Source organism: Rutidosis leptorrhynchoides, chromosome 6 (assembly GCF_046630445.1).
Source record: "Rutidosis leptorrhynchoides isolate AG116_Rl617_1_P2 chromosome 6, CSIRO_AGI_Rlap_v1, whole genome shotgun sequence".
NCBI lineage: Eukaryota > Viridiplantae > Streptophyta > Magnoliopsida > Asterales > Asteraceae > Rutidosis > Rutidosis leptorrhynchoides.
Window position 1 is genome coordinate 70,863,297 of NC_092338.1, and position 21,450 is coordinate 70,884,746.

The 21,450-nt window shown below is 34.6% G+C and overlaps 1 protein-coding gene across 2 annotated transcripts; it reads right to left on the bottom strand.

Moving 5' to 3' along the window:
- Positions 1-2,831: 2,831 nt before the first annotated feature.
- LOC139851725 (fe-S cluster assembly factor HCF101, chloroplastic) lies at positions 2,832-19,257 on the bottom strand. Of its 2 annotated transcripts, none has more exons than XM_071840878.1 (16): positions 19,127-19,257; positions 18,908-19,054; positions 18,673-18,815; positions 18,537-18,587; positions 18,242-18,397; positions 17,370-17,513; positions 17,061-17,203; positions 5,315-5,384; positions 5,096-5,191; positions 4,930-5,019; positions 4,544-4,597; positions 4,303-4,426; positions 4,096-4,220; positions 3,380-3,502; positions 3,126-3,194; positions 2,832-2,981 (listed from the first exon to the last, which is right to left on the bottom strand). In XM_071840878.1, the coding sequence occupies exons 1-15, from the start codon at positions 19,194-19,196 to the stop codon at positions 3,126-3,128; spliced, it is 1,605 nt and encodes a 534-aa protein (XP_071696979.1). In that variant the 5' UTR covers positions 19,197-19,257; the 3' UTR covers positions 2,832-2,981. The 2 variants fall into 2 exon arrangements, with proteins under 2 accessions (XP_071696979.1, XP_071696978.1); XM_071840877.1 differs by having other exon boundaries at positions 2,832-2,991.
- Positions 19,258-21,450: the final 2,193 nt, after the last annotated feature.

Genomic DNA, 21,450 nt, shown 5'->3' on the forward strand with positions numbered 1-21,450 from the left:
CAATTGTGAGATACAGAATACATGATGAACTTGTGAAGTCACTAGCAAGTTCAATCTGTATGTCACCTTTCCTGTTCTAGCTTCAACTTGAAAAGGTCCATAGTACTTTGGACTTAGCTTGTGCTGTCTTACACCCCATACTGTGATTTTCTATATGGCTGAAGCTTAACATAAACCTAATCATTTACTAGCAAATTCCTTATCTGTTCTTTTTCTATCAGCAAAGTGTTTCATTCTATCTTGAGCCCTCTAAGCATAACAATAGCATATTCTCTAGCTACCAATGAGGCAATGATCTATCAACTACATCTAATGTGTTTTTCCCTTGTGTATACATCAAGGGAAAATTGCCCAAAAATGTAACATAAAAGACCAAATTTCCCAATAAAGGGAATATCACTTTTAGCAACTCTTATTTCAATTTGGTGCATAGAAAGGATTATAAATTGAAAAAGTTGCAATAAAGGTAATTTATATCCATGCTTGCAGCCACATAGATTCCTCCTCATCACATTCGATAAGGTGGCCGCCACATCATCCTCTTCTCCAAAAAAAAAAAATCCTGTCATTTTTACGATGAATATTTCTGGTCAAGTGTTCCGGCCAAATAAACCAACACTTTTATATTTTTATTTTTTACACACTAGTGCTTAATCGATCTCCTCCGCTTTCATTTGTTGTGCTTCATCATAATGCTACTGAATGTTGCCCGTGAAATGACATCTCCAGTCAATCGTGTAGTTGTTAGGGACTTATGGTTTATTCACATAATTTCAAACATACAAAGAACACATCAGATGCAATTGCTTTTTATAACAGGTTTTTAGTAATAATTTTATCATCGAAAGTCAATTGGACTAAATTATCGATGTTGCACCTGATTTATTCTACCTTCCATCTATTTATATTTATAGGTTGAAATTAATTGCCACCTAATTGATACCAATTTACGTGCATAGAATTATGTTCTCGGTAATCTATTAATGCGGTAGTAAAATGATAAATGAAGGGGAATAGCTCGCACTTTTGTTGAGGCACTCGTGTGTAGTAAATTAGTTTGGAAAGTGTTCGTTCAAATTTGGCCAGAATTATTCGGCGGGAAAATGTGGAATTTTTTTGGAAAAATACAATGACGTGGCACTCATTCTTTTCGAGAAGATGATGACGTGTCGTCCACCTCATCAGATGTGATGAGATGGAGTCAATGTGGCTGCACACGTGGTCTTATATTACCTTAATTGCAACTTTTTTAAATTATAATCCTTTCTACGCACCAAATTGGAACAAGAGACCTTTACGGCCAATGAAAAAAGCGATATTCCCTTTATTGGGAAATTTGGTCTTTTACGTTACCTTTTTGGGCAATTTGCTCATACATCAAAGGTTGATTTGGTGTCTGCCCATACAATCTGAAGATTTTTATAGAAATAGGGGGAGGAGATGAGTGTTTACACACACTGAATTCATAATCTAATTTCCTCCTAACTGATGATGTCTATAGTCTAAACGAACTGAACTAACTATTTTACATCCTAAGACCAACTCACGTGCATAGCACGTGGATGCTAATTGACACGTAACAGTGTCCACATTAACTGAGCGTCTTAGCTTAAAACTTAACATAAATAAAACTTTTAATATAATTATCAACTAACACTAATCATGATGAGCCTGATGTTGTTCACGAGGGCAAAGTTGTCTTTTTACCTATTTTATTTATGTATTGTTTTATTGTTGGCCGACAGTTGTGTAGCGTTTTTCTGTTTTACCTTATTTGTATATATATCATGAGTTCGTTACATTTATAAATGTTTAATAGCTTGGATGGTCATCCTTTCGGTTTAGTTTTGAATGGGTGAAGATTCGATCATGTTGGTTGATTTTTAAAGTTTTTTTTTACCAAAATTTTGAACATATGCCTTTTTAATCTTTAGGGCGCCACCTGTTTTGATTATATAGAAAGTGGCTGTGGTGATTTATTAGAGATTAATAATTTAATAATTAATAATAAATATAATATAACAATAATTATGCAACTGGTTTAAATTATGTATATTGATGCATACTGGTTTAGGTTAAGTTATTACACGTGGTTTACATTAGCATACCACTAAACATGTAGCTAACAGTTAACTTATACAGTCAATCTTGGTTTACGTTAGCATGTAGCAAAAGATGTAGCTAACAGTTAGCATACCACCCACTAAACACCACGCAACTAGCATCATGTAACTGAGCCTTCTAAGCATCAATTTACATAATTTAACGTAAACAAGTGTGCAACAATAAAAAGACCACCGGCAGCGAAGATCGGACACGAATACCTCGTTAGAACTAACATATGTTACCTAAACAAATTGAAAGTTTCACCTATGACTAATGAATTTAACAAATTAACATAAATGAAACAGACAAGTTTGACAAAATTACTTATATTCGATCAGAGTCCATCGATATGTCGAAAAGGAATTATCGTTAATTTCTATTTCTATTTCCTTTAAAATGTGTCACTATCGGTTTTGATCTCTCTAAATGGGATAGTTTAATTTCCGATTCTAACAGAAACTCAGTTTTAAAAAAATATATAAATGTCAAGCTAATTGTGTATTTGTGTTGTGTTTAAATAGGAGTATTCTCTACTCCTATGTACTCGTATATCACATGGATTAGCTATGTTTTTAAAACAACTTTTATAAGTACCACATTTCTTTAAATACTTTTCTAGAGTACCATTGTCCTTCCTTTAAATAACTCGTGATTTCACATCTACATGAGACTTGAGTAATGATGTGAACTGCGTAGGGGTTCTGATAGTACACTATTAGGAGCTATGAAGACAAAATATATGTACATATCGAACGTTAATATCATCAACATGTAATCTGTTATTGTAGCGTTCACGTCGTGTATGTTTGTGGTTTAAACCTCCGATATTTAAATAATCCACTGTGCTTCTTACATCTATCTGAATTTCATCTGATCTGCAAGAAACTTTGCAAATGCGGTTCAAATTCATGTATAAATACACAAAATTATATACGTGTGTGTCAGTGCATGCAAGTAGTAGGTTTCTCATGTCGTATTAAGGTTTAAGACTTGGCGTTGAGTAGTAGGCAGCTGCTTACTTATGCAGGTATGGGTTGAGGTACATCAACCAACCGTTCCATTGATTGTAGCTGATCGTAGGGAGCAATCTGCATCGCATAAAAGCAATAAAAATAAAAACATGAACCGTCATTTTATTAAACATTATCAGTATCTAACAGGTGAAGAACTAGTAGTTAACCAATTGAACAACCGATGAAAAGTGTTTCATTGTTTATGGTTCCAATTTCAAATTTCTCAAGAATTTAATTTTTTTTACAAAAAGTCGAAGTACCTGGCTAAATCCATCTGGCCATGTAATTGAAACTGCATAGTTTCCCATGGGTCGGATTTCTTCAGGTTCTATGTCTTCTGGGATATCGCCGTACTGCAATTTTTGCTCACCAGTCCATTCATCCTGTTCATGACATTAATAATTAACCAATTAAAATTGAACAAATATTTTGATAATCAAATCAGAATGCTGCTTTAAGTATATATTATATATCAAAGATGTCCACTCATCTATAAATGGTGTTCAATGTTATGCCCTCTACTTCTACAATTTTATTCGACAAAATTACGCAGTTGGTCCCTAAAGTTTGTTCAATATTGAACAAATGGGACTAAAGTTTTTTTACGCGGATGCCCCTAATGTTTGCACTTTTTACGTGGTTGGTCCCGAAAATTGACGAGCGTTAGTCAACTTTCGTTAAGTGCTCTTACTTTCGTACCTGCCTAAGATCGTTAGTCAAATTCAATATGACACAACTTAATAGAATATGACTAATAGTCGTCACTGTCAGGGACCAACTGCGTAACAAGTGCAACCATTAGGGGCTTGCACATAAAAAAAAACATTAGGCCCATTCGTGCAATTTGAACAAACATTAGGGACCAACCGCTTAATTTTGTCTTTTTATTCAGAGTTATGATTATAATTATGCTCATATGAGTTTCTGACACATAGAGTGAGTTTCTGACATATAGAAAATTAATGAGATTACATACCACACTTTGGGCTGAACGGTCATTCCGTCTGACAGTTGCGGGATTTAGAAGAAACTCTTCATTTGAATCAGGCACCTTCACCTTGATTGCCTTGATAGACTTGTCATACATCACAGCCGTCGATACTGCAAAGGAACGCCTTTTATTTTAACTAACTTCTTGTAAATTAACCAACATATGTGTATCAAAAAGCGGGCATAAACAAACCTTGTTGCCGGATTTTCGCACATTGTTGTACCACACAAACTCCTAGGTTTTGGAAGATCTCGGCGACTTCACCTTGAGGATCAGCTACTACTTCCGGCATTCCACTATCCCCAGAAGCAGATAGCTGCCAAAATAGAAATAAAAAGCATATATATGTAAAAAAAAATTAATATTTATAATAAAATTGCAGACATATTGTATTAGACTTCGTTGATAACTGGAAATTAAATAGGCTACTTACAGTTGGCCTGATCGGAAGGTCGAACAGGTTAGGGATTCCAAACTGTTCCACAACCTGCAGCAAAAATGGATTGAAGATGCTAAACGAACATGGCTATAATTGTTTGACATGCGCATATAAACAACCTCCCATCTAGTTTGTATACGAAGGTATGATTCATTACTGTAATACTATTGCTTTTTGATAAAATTATTGCATTAATTAATCTTGTTTTATATGACAAAACAGTGTTTGTAGGTAAACTAAAACAACTATTCTGAATTTCTGACCCATTACCAACCCAATCCAGCTGCCCATCTTACCACCGCTAATATTATTTACTTAAGTGTTTCTTAAGTCCTAGTGTTGCACCCACTTTGAGGGTCGGTTACCCTTTTGTTTCTTACCTGCGATCCAGATCCTCTACCAAATGGGTAAAACCGTTTCCCATCGGCATCAAAGTGACACATGTTTTCAACCACAGCGACACATGGTACCTGACAGCATGTACAAAGGTTCGAATGATTACATACATGAAAATATCAAATCGTATATTTCAAACGGGGTACTGACTTTCAGCTTTGAGAACATGCGGACTCCTTTCGCGACATCGATGAATGCAAGCTTCTGAGGAGTAGTTACTATAACAGCAGCAGTTAGAGGAACCACCTGTAAGTGCAGATTAAAATTCAAAATATTACTTCTATATTTATGTTTGTTTATCATTGGATTATCTTTGAAGCATAGAAAAATAGAACATGGTATTAAACGGCGCGGGTTTAGAAGCAGAACCTGGCATAAAGTGAGCTGAATATCACCGGTTCCAGGGGGCATGTCAATAACAAGATAATCAAGCTCTCCCCTGTTTATATGCAAACATTCATTGGTTATTGGTTTTATATATGAAACCTGTTCAAATATATGAAGTAGCTGCAACTTCTATATGATTTAAAAGACAATACACTAACATCGCCTAATATATACATATTTTAAGAGGTGTTATCTGTCATAACCCGTCCTTAACCGTAAGAACGTGTTAGATAACGTATGATTTCATTGCGAGGTATTGACCTCTATATGCGACATTTTTAAAAGAAAAACTGCATATATTATACATTACAAACCATGATTCTTATTTTTGATACAAGCTTTGGACGAAATAAAGATGATTATCGTTTAGCGATAATCTTCGACTTACAAACTTTACAAATGATGATAACAACACGATTTCTAGCATATTTTACAACACAAGTTCTTGGATATGCAGTCTTATTTTTGACACAAATATGCGTACGCAAGATCCTGCTCAAATTCAACATAATGCAGCGGAAGCTTTTAAAAATCACCTGAGAATAGACATGTTTTAAAAGGTCAACATAAAGTTGGTGAGATATAGGTTTAGTGCCGGCAGCAATATATATATAGACCACAAGATTTCGTATATAAACAGTTTAATAAAAATATTCTAAGTGGTTGAGCACTTGGTACCCATACTTAACATTTAATCACGTCGCATATTCCCTTTATTATGAAATCTTACTACACCGTACCAAGTGTAGTCACGAAACGAAGTACTGTGCAACCGTTGAATACTGGTCGTCCAGTCCGGTTGGGGTTGTCAGGCCCGATAGATCTATCAACAGGATTCGCGTTTACAATACCGCTGTAAATAACAGTTACCAAGCTACAGGGAAGTATGCCAGTGGTACAACTCAACGTAGAATATATTTTTCAGTTACTTGTGTCCATATCGTAAAACATAAAATACATGTATTCTCATCCCGAAATATTTAGAGTTTAAAAGTGGGACTATATACTCACTTTCGTCTTGAAGATATATATATATAATTTGACTTGGTCTCCGGTTGATATCACGAACCTATCCATATATAATATATCAATACCTTTTCTTTTTAAACAAACGTCACATATATATACTTGTTATACTTTTAATACTTTGAATAATTCCTTAGTCCGTAGTTAGCAGTTCGTTGTTAGTAATTCAATTTTAATGGTTCATTTTTAGATGTTTAATATACCCGCAATGAAATAAATAAAACCCCCAACGAAATAAATAAAACCCCATCGTATATGTATTGGTCGAGATTAATCTTGACCCACGGTACCGGTGTTGTCAAATGACGTGTTGCGTACATAAAGTACCGGTGTTGTCAAATGACGTGTTGCATACAATCATGGGATCTTATGATTAATCTTCTCGTGTTGTTTACGGGTGATCCTGAACCATATAAAATTGAATTATATAAAATATCATGTTATCTTAGAAAGATGTGATTTTATTTAATTTTTCCCAATTAATCCCGAAGTTAAACAAGTCTTGGATAACCAATTTTGTTTCGGTCATAGTTTCTTCGTTACAAATCCGTTTTCGTTGATTCAACTTGCCATCTCCTTCGATCGAGTCCCTCTTTAAGACTATGAACTGAAAATACCTTGGTTTGTATTCAAAATCACACGGCATAGGTGAAACTTTAGTGAAACTTATGAAGTTAAACATTTTCCTTTATGTAAACAACCTTAAATGATTATTTTTCTAAAAATACTTATACTTTGAATTAAATCATGGAATTTTTATGTGTTATCATATCCATAGTAAAAATCATTTTTCCAGAACATAAACCTCCAATTCAAAGTTTAAGATAGTTTTTAATTATCCAACCCAAAACAGTCCCCGGTGGCACTCCGACGTCGTAAAAACAGTTTTTAAGATAATCTTTGAAAAACCAAGTTATACCTTGTTAAATTAGCATATATTTAAGTTATATTACAGGTCTTGGAGTATTTTAAAAGTTAAGTTAGAAGGATCTATTTAGTTTGCAAACAAGTTTGAAAACATTCAAACTATGTTCTTGTTGTTAAAATTTTATACCACAAAATAAGATAGCTATATATATATGAATCGAATAAGGTTATGAACATAGTTACTACCTCAAGTTCCTTGGACAAGATTGCTGTAAAAGAGGAGTAAGAAGCTAGAATCAAAAGGGTGATGGAAGTGGATGAAAGATTGGAAGTAAGTTTGTGTTCTTGGAAGGATTTCTTGAAGTGTTTTTGTATGGTTTTCTTATGGTGTTTAAGTAAGGTTTTTATGGCTAGATCTTTAAGGTTTCTTGCTGGATTGTTATGGAGTTCAAAGGTTAAGAAAGAGTGTGTGTTTAGCTTAAGAAATTTGAAGTTAAAATGAATGAAAATGATGATACATATATACTACATAAAAACGTGTTTCATAAGGATACATGGACAAAATTTTAGTTTGTATTTTTGTAATTAGTCTTACAATCATTCAAAAGCAATTACCTTATACCTAGGGTAGTAACAAGGGCTGGTTAGGTGGTGATTTGATGTGTATATACCAATAGTAAATACGTATAGAAGTTAGGTATGATACGAGTACAAATACTCTAGGTATACGTATAGAAATTTTGTGAAAAATGGAATGAGGATTCAAATATAGCTATCTTTTGTGAATACACTTATATGATTTTATGTATTTAAGTCTTTAAAAGTGATTAAATACATTACTTATACGATATATGTATAAACATTATATGTTATAAGTATTTATGTCAAATAACGTTACGTATGGTTATCGTTTTGAAAACTTAAGTTAGTAGTTTCAAAATATACTTATAACTTATTGTTATTAATACAAAATAAGATATTAAAACATTCTTAGATCATGTTAAATATGTATATATACATATATATACACAAACGTATAATTATCATATATTGTACAGTTCGTGATATCATCGGTCAAACTAGACGGTCAAACGTTGTGTAAAACTCTTTTCGAAAACATAAGTCTCAACAATTTGGATTGCTTATCATGTTGGTAAGGTTTAATTTATGTCAATATTAATCTTATAAGTATAGAGCGATTGAAAAAGTGCGGGTCGTTACATTACCTCCCCGTTAAATAAATTTCGTCCCGAAATTTTAAAATTGTACCTATTTTGCGTCATCGAGAAACAAGTGTGGATACTTTTGTTTCATCTGATCCTCTCGTTCCCAAGTAAACTCGGGACCTCTTCGAGCATTCCAACGAACCTTAACAATCGGTATGTTGCTCTGTTTGAGCTGTTTAACTTCACGGTCCATGATTTCGATTGGTTCTTCAACGAATTGTAGTTTCTCGTCGATATGGATTTCTTCAAGAGGAATAGTGAGGTCTTCATTTGCAAGACACTTCTTAAGGTTTGAGACGTGAAAGGTATTATATACCCCGGCGAGTTGTTGCGGTAACTCAAGTCGATAAGCTACCGGTCCAATGCGTTCAATAATCTTGAACGGGCCTACATATCTTGGGTTCAGCTTACCCCTTTTGCCGAAACGTATTACACCTTTCCAAGGTGACACCTTTAACATAACCATGTCCCCGACCTGAAACTCTAATGGTTTCCTTCGGACATCGGCGTAGCTCTTTTGGCGACTACGGGCTGTTTTCAATCTCTCCTTGATTTGTACTATCTTCTCAGTCGTTTCGTGTATGATCTCGGGACCAGTTAATTGTCGATCTCCTACTTCATTCCAACAGATAGGAGATCTACACTTCCTTCCATACAATGCTTCGAATGGCGCAGCTCCAATGCTCGCATGATAACTATTATTATACGAGAATTCTGCTAACGGTAAATACTTATCCCATCCGTTTCCAAAATCGATCACACATGCCCTGAGCATATCTTCAAGAGTCTGAATTGTTCTTTCACTCTGCCCGTCCGTTTGCGGATGATATGCGGTACTCATATCTAAACGAGTTCCTAGTGCCTCCTGTAGTGCTTGCCAGAACTTTGAGGTAAATCTACTATCACGATCAGATATAATGGAAATAGGTATTCCATGCCTTGAAACAACTTCCTTTATATACAATCGTAATAGTTTCTCCATTCTATCCGTTTCCTTTATAGGCAAGAAATGTGCAGACTTGGTGAGACGATCAACAATCACCCAAATGGTGTCGTAACCCCAGGCAGTCTTTGGTAACTTCGTGATGAAATCCATGGTAATACCATCCCATTTCCATTCTGGAATTTCTGGTTGTTGAAGTAACCCTGACGGCTTCTGGTGTTCTGCTTTGACTTTGGAACAAGTTAAACATTCCCCAACATATGTTGCAACGTCTGTCTTTAAATTAGGCCACCAATAATGCGTCTTAAGATCTTGATACATCTTTCCAACTCCAGGATGTATCGAGTATCTTGTCTTATGTGCCTCATTCAATATTAACTTCCTTAATCCACCCAACTTTGGTACCCAAATACGGTTTGCAAAATATCGAATTCCATCTTCCCGTATAACGAGTTGCTTCTCATACTTCTTCATTATTTCATTTCCTATATTTTCTTTAGTAAGTGCTTCTCGTTGAACTTCTTTGATTTGTGAGTTGAGATTCATGCGAATTTTTATGTTCATCGCTCGTACTCGAATTGGTTCTCGTTCCTTTCTGCTTAGAGCGTCGGCCACCACGTTCGCTTTCCCGGGATGATAACGAATTTCACAATCATAGTCATTTATTAACTCAACCCACCTACGTTGCCTCATGTTCAGCTGTTTTTGATCGAAAATATGTTGAAGGCTTTTATGATCAGTAAACACAGTGCATTTAACCCCATACAAGTAGTGTCTCCATATCTTCAATGCAAACACGACTGCTCCCAGTTCTAGATCATGCGTCGTATAATTCCGCTCGTGAATCTTTAATTGTCGGGATGCGTATGCAATAACTTTCTTCCGTTGCATAAGAACGCAACCAAAACCTTGTCGCGAAGCGTCACAATATATTTCAAAATCATCGTTCCCTTCTGGTAACGATAAAATAGGCGCCGTAGTCAACTTCTTTTTCAGTAATTGAAATGCACTCTCCTGCTCAGAAGTCCATTCATATTTCTTCCCTTTTTGCGTTAACGCTGTCAACGGCTTAGCTATTCGGGAAAAATCTTGAATAAACCTTCTATAATAACCGGCTAAACCCAAAAATTGGCGTATCTGCATTGGTGTCTTAGGAGTCTCCCATTTTTCAATGGCTTCAATTTTTGCTGGATCAACCTGAATTCCTTTGCTACTAACAACGTGGCCAAGAAATTGCACTTCTTTCAACCAGAAAGCACATTTAGAAAATTTAGCATATAGCTGTTCTTTTCTTAACAACTCTAATATCAACCTTAAATGCTGCTCATGCTCTTGCTCACTCTTGGAATAGATAAGAATATCATCAATGAAAACGATAACAAACTTATCTAAATATGGACTACAAACTCGATTCATGAGGTCCATGAATACAGCTGGCGCATTCGTCAATCCAAACGGCATGACCAAAAATTCGTAATGACCGTAGCGTGTCCGAAAAGCAGTTTTCGGTATATCTTCTTCTTTGACACGTAATTGATGATAGCCCGATCTTAGGTCAATTTTCGAGTACACACATGATCCTTGGAGTTGATCAAATAAGTCGTCAATTCTCGGTAGTGGATACCGATTCTTGATAATTAACTTATTTAATTCACGATAATCTATACACATTCGGAAAGATCCGTCTTTCTTCTTGACGAATAAAATTGGAGCTCCCCACGGTGAAGTACTTGGTCGTATGAATCCACGATCCAATAATTCTTTTAACTGACTCTGAAGTTCTTTTAACTCGGACGGTGCAAGTCTATATGGAGCACGGGCAACCGGTGCAGCTCCTGGTACAAGATCTATTTGAAATTCTACAGATCTAAATGGAGGTAATCCCGGCAACTCTTCCGGAAATACTTCAGGAAAATCTCTTGCCACAGGCTCGTCATTGATGCACTTCTCTTTTTCTTTCTTTTCGACTTTATTAACATGTGCTAAGATAGCATAGCACCCTTTCTTCAAGCACTTATGAGCTTTCAAATAACTAATGAGTTTTACCTTTGAGTTACCCTTCTCTCCATAAATCATTACTGGCGTTTTATCCTTACGAGGAATGCGAATTGCCTTCTTGGCGCACACAACTTCAGCTCCTATTTTGGACATCCAGTCCATGCCGATTATTACATCAAAACTTCCTAATTCTACGGGTATCAAATCAATCTTAAATGTTTCTCCGGCTAAATTTATTTTACAATCACGGCAAATTTTATCGGCTTTAATTAGTTTACCATTAGCTAACTCAATCATGTACTTAGCATCTAGAGGTAATGATGAACAATTCAATTTAGCGTGAAAGTCTCTACACACGTAACTTCTATCAGCACCAGTATCAAATATAATAGATGCGGATAAGTTATTAATGGTAAACGTACCCGTAACAAGCTCCGGGTCTTCACATGCCTCTCTAGCATTAATAACAAATGCTCTCCCACGTGCAGGTCCGATATTCTTCTCTGGATTCGGGCACTGGCTCTTATAGTGACCTTGTTTTCCACACCCAAAACAAGTAATGGTAGCCAAAGCAGTTCTATTTGCATTGGTGGCAGGAGTCTTGGTACCATTTGTATTTGTAACGAGAGCCCTACAATCTTCAGCAAGATGACCCTTTCGATTACATTTGTTGCATACCACATTACAGTAACCAAAGTGATGTTTGTGGCATCGGTTGCATAAAGGATTTTGTCCTTTATAACCAAAGCTTAAACCACTACCCGCACCTTGCGTGTTTTCTTGTTTCTTAAAAGATTGTTGTTGGTTACCTCGATCATAATTTCCATTCCACTTTCTTTTGTTACCTGATACCTTCACATCAGTATTGGATACTTTCTTATCCATGATGACCTGATCCATTAGCTCGTTTGCCATGGTTATAGCTTCATGAATTGTCTTGGGTTTCGATGCTGTAACATTTGCCTTGACCTTTTTGGGCAAACCATCTTTGTACATTTCAATCTTCCGTTCTTCGGTTGGAACCAATTCAGGACATAGCAAAACTAATTCCATGAATCGCTGATTGTAGTTGGTGATTTCAGTACCAATAACCTTCAGACTTCGTAACTCATCTTCCAACTTCCTAACCTCGTTCCTTGGACAATATTCGTTGATTAACATTGTTTTGAATTCTTCCCACGGAGTATCATAAGCTACATCTCCTCCTACAGCCTTCACATAATTTTTCCACCACGTGAGTGCACTATCTTGTAAAGTGCACGATGCATACTTGGTCATGTCCTTTTCAACACAACCACTGATTTTAAACACAGTCTCCATCTTTTCTATCCACCGGGTTAAACCGATCGGTCCTTCTGTTCCACTGAATGATGAGGGCTTGCAAGCTTGAAAAGTTTTGTAAGTGCACCCCACACGAGGATTTGGGTTAACTGCAGCACCTCTTGCAGCCTCGACCCATAACATTCTGTCGTTCACTCGCTGATTGATGAGTTCCTGGATTTCTTGTTCCGTCATTCGGTTCAATCGCGCCATATTCTTCTATAAGAATGAAAAGAAAATAATTATTCACATGGAATATTATAGATGTAGTGTATATTTACAGTACATTATAGCTTATTAATAATATGAACCAGGTATTATTATAAAAGCCTTTTCTTCTTATTAGCGTTTTATAATTATATCTAGGGTAGTACCTACCCGTTAATGTCCATACTTAATAGCTTAGTACAGAATCAATTACTACCATCTAAATAATACTTAACCATGGAAAATTATTGCATTTCACACTTCACTATTTTACATATGCTTATCTTACATCGAACATTAAACAAACCACACTAATAATATTATACAAAACATTATATGATCCCATGGTTTAATACGGCAGCGCATCGTTTGGTCTATTTTCTAGGACGTTTAGGTTCAAAGAATCGCTTAACGCTTATCCTGGTTGTCTGCCTATATTTTGGCTGTGGGACTGAAGAACTGGATGCCGGGATAGAACGAATAGGAATAGCGGGAATAGGGGTGGTAGTGTCTAGTGGAGTTGGTGCCACATCATCCTTACTAAACTCGGGATTTGAATTTTCTAATTCATTAGCCTTTCGTTTCTTTCCTAGTTCGAACTCTTCTTTTGTAATTTCCTGTATTTCTTCCTCGGGTTCACTTTCCTCCTCGGGTTCACTTTCCTCCTCGGGTTCACTTTCCGGGTTCTCTATAGTCGGTTCATCCGGAATTTGTGAGTCTTCCCCAAAGATATTATTTTCGTCATCGGATAGGTTAATGACTGAAACGCCATCTGAAGATTCTGATTCGGAGTCGCTGAATGTGATAATAAGTTTCGAGCCCGACATCTATCACATAACAACTAACCCATTAGTACTACATAATATTTACATATAAATTTTAACCAACAATGATAAGCAATGGTTTTTAAATCAGACCCGGTCAAAGTCCAGACTTACTAATGTATCCTAACGACTTATCAGTTAGACACACTAATGCAAACCTGGTTCGCTAAGACCACCGCTCTGATACCACATGTCATAACCCGTCCTTAACCGTAAGAACGTGTTAGATAACGTATGATTTCATTGCGAGGTATTGACCTCTATATGCGACATTTTTAAAAGAAAAACTGCATATATTATACATTACAAACCATGATTCTTATTTTTGATACAAGCTTTGGACGAAATAAAGATGATTATCGTTTAGCGATAATCTTCGACTTACAAACTTTACAAATGATGATAACAACACGATTTCTAGCATATTTTACAACACAAGTTCTTGGATATGCAGTCTTATTTTTGACACAAATATGCGTACGCAAGATCCTGCTCAAATTCAACATAATGCAGCGGAAGCTTTTAAAAATCACCTGAGAATAGACATGTTTTAAAAGGTCAACATAAAGTTGGTGAGATATAGGTTTAGTGCCGGCAGCAATATATATATAGACCACAAGATTTCGTATATAAACAGTTTAATAAAAATATTCTAAGTGGTTGAGCACTTGGTACCCATACTTAACAATTAATCACGTCGCATATTCCCTTTATTATGAAATCTTACTACACCGTACCAAGTGTAGTCACGAAACGAAGTACTGTGCAACCGTTGAATACTGGTCGTCCAGTCCGGTTGGGGTTGTCAGGCCCGATAGATCTATCAACAGGATTCGCGTTTACAATACCGCTGTAAATAACAGTTACCAAGCTACAGGGAAGTATGCCAGTGGTACAACTCAACGTAGAATATATTTTTCAGTTACTTGTGTCCATATCGTAAAACATAAAATACATGTATTCTCATCCCGAAATATTTAGAGTTTAAAAGTGAGACTATATACTCACTTTCGTCTTGAAGATATATATATATAATTTGACTTGGTCTCCGGTTGATATCACGAACCTATCCATATATAATATATCAATACCTTTTCTTTTTAAACAAACGTCACATATATATACTTGTTATACTTTTAATACTTTGAATAATTCCTTAGTCCGTAGTTAGCAGTTCGTTGTTAGTAATTCAATTTTAATGGTTCATTTTTAGATGTTTAATATACCCGCAATGAAATAAATAAAACCCCCAACGAAATAAATAAAACCCCATCGTATATGTATTGGTCGAGATTAATCTTGACCCACGGTACCGGTGTTGTCAAATGACGTGTTGCGTACATAAAGTACCGGTGTTGTCAAATGACGTGTTGCGTACAATCATGGGATCTTATGATTAATCTTCTCGTGTTGTTTACGGGTGATCCTGAACCATATAAAATTGAATTATATAAAATATCATGTTATCTTAGAAAGATGTGATTTTATTTAATTTTTCCCAATTAATCCCGAAGTTAAACAAGTCTTGGATAACCAATTTTGTTTCGGTCATAGTTTCTTCGTTACAAATCCGTTTTCGTTGATTCAACTTGCCATCTCCTTCGATCGAGTCCCTCTTTAAGACTATGAACTGAAAATACCTTGGTTTGTATTCAAAATCACACGGCATAGGTGAAACTTTAGTGAAACTTATGAAGTTAAACATTTTCCTTTATGTAAACAACCTTAAATGATTATTTTTCTAAAAATACTTATACTTTGAATTAAATCATGGAATTTTTATGTGTTATCATATCCATAGTAAAAATCATTTTTCCAGAACATAAACCTCCAATTCAAAGTTTAAGATAGTTTTTAATTATCCAACCCAAAACAGTCCCCGGTGGCACTCCGACGTCGTAAAAACAGTTTTTAAGATAATCTTTGAAAAACCAAGTTATACCTTGTTAAATTAGCATATATTTAAGTTATATTACAGGTCTTGGAGTATTTTAAAAGTTAAGTTAGAAGGATCTATTTAGTTTGCAAACAAGTTTGAAAACATTCAAACTATGTTCTTGTTGTTAAAATTTTATACCACAAAATAAGATAGCTATATATATATGAATCGAATAAGGTTATGAACATAGTTACTACCTCAAGTTCTTTGGACAAGATTGCTGTAAAAGAGGAGTAAGAAGCTAGAATCAAAAGGGTGATGGAAGTGGATGAAAGATTGGATGTAAGTTTGTGTTCTTGGAAGGATTTCTTGAAGTGTTTTTGTATGGTTTTCTTATGGTGTTTAAGTAAGGTTTTTATGGCTAGATCTTTAAGGTTTCTTGCTGGATTGTTATGGAGTTCAAAGGTTAAGAAAGAGTGTGTGTTTAGCTTAAGAAATTTGAAGTTAAAATGAATGAAAATGATGATACATATATACTACATAAAAACGTGTTTCATAAGGATACATGGACAAAATTTTAGTTTGTATTTTTGTAATTAGTCTTACAATCATTCAAAAGCAATTACCTTATACCTAGGGTAGTAACAAGGGCTGGTTAGGTGGTGATTTGATGTGTATATACCAATAGTAAATACGTATAGAAGCTAGGTATGATACGAGTACAAATACTCTAGGTATACGTATAGAAATTTTGTGAAAAATGGAATGAGGATTCAAATATAGCTATCTTTTGTGAATACACTTATATGATTTTATGTATTTAAGTCTTTAAAAGTGATTAAATACATTACTTATACGATATATGTATAAACATTATATGTTATAAGTATTTATGTCAAATAACGTTACGTATGGTTATCGTTTTGAAAACTTAAGTTAGTAGTTTCAAAATATACTTATAACTTATTGTTATTAATACAAAATAAGATATTAAAACATTCTTAGATCATGTTAAATATGTATATATACATATATATACACAAACGTATAATTATCATATATTGTACAGTTCGTGATATCATCGGTCAAACTAGACGGTCAAACGTTGTGTAAAACTCTTTTCGAAAACATAAGTCTCAACAATTTGGATTGCTTATCGGTTTAATTTATGTCAATATTAATCTTATAAGTATAGAGCGATCGAAAAAGTGCGGGTCGTTACATTATCCTTCTCATTCGAGTCGGTTTGAGTACAAAATGACATGATTTTGACGTTAATCACTTCATATTTGCGATATATGCCAAAGACCATCAATCGATTTTAAACTTATCAAACAGGTTATATCGTTTAGAACTAAATTCAATCAAAGATCACTTCATGCACACCATAGATTTAGATCACATTTGGAAGTTTAACAAAATAGGAAGAATATAATACCACTCGGTAGTAGTTAGTAGTTGGTTGATGACCCCAGATACCATTGGACCACGCATAATTGCACGCCCTTGACCAGCAAACCCAAAAGATACCATCTTGACACCCAAGTACTCTGTTGGAATAATGGTCTTCTTTTCTGGGTTCTACAAAATAAAAACAATTACACATTTTAGTTGTAAGAACTTTTGATCACAAAATACTTCCATCTTTCCCCATACCAGATTGACAAGTTATTTTTCGATTAAGCTTGTATTAGCTGTTACAAATTAGTTGTCACAAAAAGAATTAGTATAATGCTAAATTAGTTACCATTTCAAGAATTCGATTTTCGGGGGAGACCATAGTCGGCAAACTAGGTCCATAAACATCAGCGTCAAATATACCAACTCTAGCACCCATTCCAGCCAACGTGTAAGCCAGATTTACAGCTACAGTTGATTTTCCCACTCCTCCCTGTTATTATAAATCCATAGAAACACCAAAATTTAACAAAAGATTATTGAATAAGATCAACAAGCATCAAATGAGTTGCCACCTAGTTTAATGGTTAAACACGGTGTGTTCAATCTTAAATTTCTACAACTTAACAAGTCACAAGTAACATAATGCCAACTGATTGATTATCAATAGCATGTTTGTGTACCTTCGGGCTTTGTAACAGTAAGATTTTACAGCAAACATAATTTTTTTACTGCGTATCAAATAAAGTCTTGTGTCCTCAGTCGTGTATATTCTTTATAAGTAGTACAATGACTTCTCCTAAACTTTATACGTATAACTATTTAATCACATATCTGATTCACCTTAGTCTTAGAGGATGATGCATCATGAAACCATTGAATTATAATATTAGTTTAAGCAATAGTGAATATTTTATCTTATCAGTGATAGTTTATTAGTTGTTATCTTTTAATCCTTGACGATTACCATTAAGATTAGCTGTATGTGAAAAGGAAATGATGTTTCTGTTAGCATAGGTGGTTACAACTTACAAGTGAATAAATCAATAATTTATTAACAATTAGTGTGCCTAGGCTAAAAGAGATTTACATTGATCTTAAAATTTAAAAGAAAGAAAATTAGTCAATGCAGTAGTGTTTTGATGTCCCATGTTGAATTTTCAAAAACAAGTTAAACAGCCAATGCTTGTAACTAAAGTGTTAAATTTGATAGTATGTGACCTTGCAACTTGAAACTGCAATTATGTTTGATATCGTCTGTAAACCAGCAGGAAGTTGGGCTGAATAAAGCTGCTTTGCAGGTTGTGCCGACATTGTCACCTTGACGTTTTGGACCCATGGAAGAGCTGCTACCACCTCATTTGCCTGCTTCTCAAACTGCAACCAAACAATCGATCCTCATCAATGAAAAGAATAATAACTAATAAATCCTTCTTAAGGATGCTGTTACATGTCACAACAGATTAAACACTACACACAGATAAGGATTCACAATTGATTTTGTTGTTTAATTTACCACTTCTTTGATTGGACACGCAGGTGTAGTGAGCTCTAATCGAAACGAAACCTGAAAAACAAAGTTAAACATCAAGTGAGATCACAGATCTTTACGCAATCGTCTATTAAACTCGTCACATTTTATTGTACAACACCTCTCCCGAAACGTCATCAACAAGCAAATCCTTCACGAATCCACACGACACAATGTCGGTCCCAAAATCCGGATCAACAATTTGAGCCAACGCTTTCAACACATCGTTTTCAGCTTCAATTGTTAACAAACTCGACGCATCAGCTACAAAACAACACAGTAAAAAATATTGCACATCAGCTCAATAAAACCTGCTTACAGCAACTAAACCTATATGATATTGATACAAAATTCACCTTCAAGAGAAGCAGGTGTAGCAGAAACAGAATTCAATCTCCTCTTCCTACATGTGATATGTGATACAGTAGTTTCGTAATCGGAACGAAGAGAAGTATTAATGGCGGAAGACTGTTGAAGAATATGTTTATCCACAAACTTCGCACCTGCAATTATTAATTATATGCGATTAAGTGATTATCGTACAATTGAAGTTGTACAGAGATTGAAGAGATTACCTGTAAATTGAGGCTTTGAGCATTGTGAAGAATTTAGATATACTGAAGCTGGAGCTTGAAGAAACCGCATGTTGTGTGAGAAAGATAGAGGATTTGTGAGGCTCAAATCATCCGATTTCAAAATTCAGTCGTTATGATGATTGGTTCAGTTCATTTCAATATTTCATTGTCATCAAACTTTAACTAATTTCTGTTTAGACCACTAAACTTTTATTTGTTTTAGAAATGACCTATTTTTATCCATGGCTCCTATTAATTGAGTCAACAACAAGTGTCAATTTATTGACCACTTGACTACCACATATAGCCTAAATTGAATGTGCAGGATTTAAAATCCATGGAACTTTGATCCTATCATTTTCATGGCGTCTCATGTTATTTAATTTATTTTATTTTTTAAAATTTTACTAGTTATTGGTTGGAGGTCCATTTAGAAGCAATCTCTTTATCCGTCGAAGAGAGAGATGTAGGACTTTCTCTACATCTTGGACTGTATCACTCTGGGTGGAGAAATGACTTCTCTTATTCAAAGATAGAGGAAAGATTGTCTACTGATAGTGCTCCAAATGAACATATATTTAGTAGCAATATCCTCCCAATATGTAAATTATTTAGTTGTAATTGTCCTGTTTTAAGTTGTAATCGTTTATATTAAATAAGTGCGAAGACAAAAGGCGAAAACGAAGAATTGAAGACGCAAATGTCCAAAAGGCTCAAATGTACAAGATACAATCCAAGTGGTTCAATTTAATGATGAGAAACGTCTAAAATTGACAAGAGTGCAAGTTACGAAACGAAAAGCATGAAGATTAAAGAATTAGAGAAAAAGTGCCACTAAAGCTGGAAAAGTGCCACTAAAGCCATAGTGCACTCAAAAGTGCCACTAAAAAGTGAGTAAAAGACTCGCACGGATTTTGAAAGTTAAGGAAAATAATTTTTGTGCAAAGTTACAAATCGCGAAATGCAAAGTACAAGATATTAAATTATACGAAAGGACGTTCGAAAATCCGGAACCGGTACCCGAGCCAACTATCAACGCGCGACGCAACGGACCAAAAATTATGAGTCTACTATGCACAAGAATATAATATAATATATATAATTATATAAATTATATATATTTATATATTATGTAGACAAAGAAGAAAACAAGCAAATGTGGCTGGATCTAGCTGGCCATGCGATCGCATGGCCTGGAAGGCAAAAAGCCATGCGATCGCATGGGGCCAAAATCCTGGCCACATCTATAAATAACCAACGAATTCGACGAGTAAAATATATATATATATATATATATATATATAATACTCCTCTAATAATAATAATAAACACACATATATATATATATATATATATATATATATATATATATATATATTATAGGGTAGTTTTATATTAGATTAGTTTGGGTTATGTAAAGGTTATTTTACGGGTTTTAAAGTCGAAGCTCTGTCCGTGTAACACTACGCGATAAATAATCAATGTAAGCTATGTTCTCCTTTTTAAATTGATGTCTCGTACTTAAGTTATTATTATGCTTATTTAAGACGAAGTAGTCATGATGTTGGGCTAAAAATATTAAAATTGGGTAATTGGATTTTGTACTATAATTGGGGTTTGGACAAAAGAACGACACTTGTGAAAATTAGACTATGGGCTATTAATGGGCTTTATATTTGTTTAACTAAATGATAGTTTGTTAATTTTAATATAAAGATTTACAATTGGACGTACCTATAAATAACCATATACACTCAAATCGGACACGATGTGCGGGGTATTTATATGTACGAATAATAGTTTATTTAACCGGACACGGGAATGGATTAATAGCCACTAGAATTATTAAAACAGGGGTGAAATTATGTACAAGGACACTTGGCATAATTGATAACAAAGTATTAAAACCTTGGGTTACACTCAGTCGATATCCTGGTGTAATTATTAAACAAAGTATTAAGACCTTGTTACAGTTTAAGTCCCCAATTAGTTGGAATATTTGACTTCGGGTATAAGGATAATTTGACGAGGACACTCGCACTTTATATTTATGACTGATGGACTGTTATGGACAAAAACCAGACGGACATATTGAATAATCCAGGACAAAGAACAATTAACCCATGGGAATAAAATAAAATCAACACGTCAAACATCATGATTACGGAAGTTTAAATAAGCATAATTCCTTTATTTTCATTTTTAATTGCACTTCTAATTATCACATTTTTAATTATCGCAATTTTATTTCATCGCACTTTTATTTATTGCAATTTCATTATCGTTATTTATTTTACGCTTTAAATTAAGTCTTTTATTTATTT

Coding starts and splice junctions, on each gene's coding strand:
- LOC139851725 (XM_071840878.1), bottom strand. CDS start 19,196: ATGCGGTTTCTTCAAGCTCCAGCTTCAGTATATCTAAATTCTTCACAA. Junction 5,385..17,060: donor CTACTAACTACTACCGAGTG/GTATTATATTCT, acceptor GCATATAAACAG/GGGAGAGCTTGATTATCTTG. Junction 5,020..5,095: donor GCATGTTCTCAAAGCTGAAA/GTCAGTACCCCG, acceptor ACATGCTGTCAG/GTACCATGTGTCGCTGTGGT.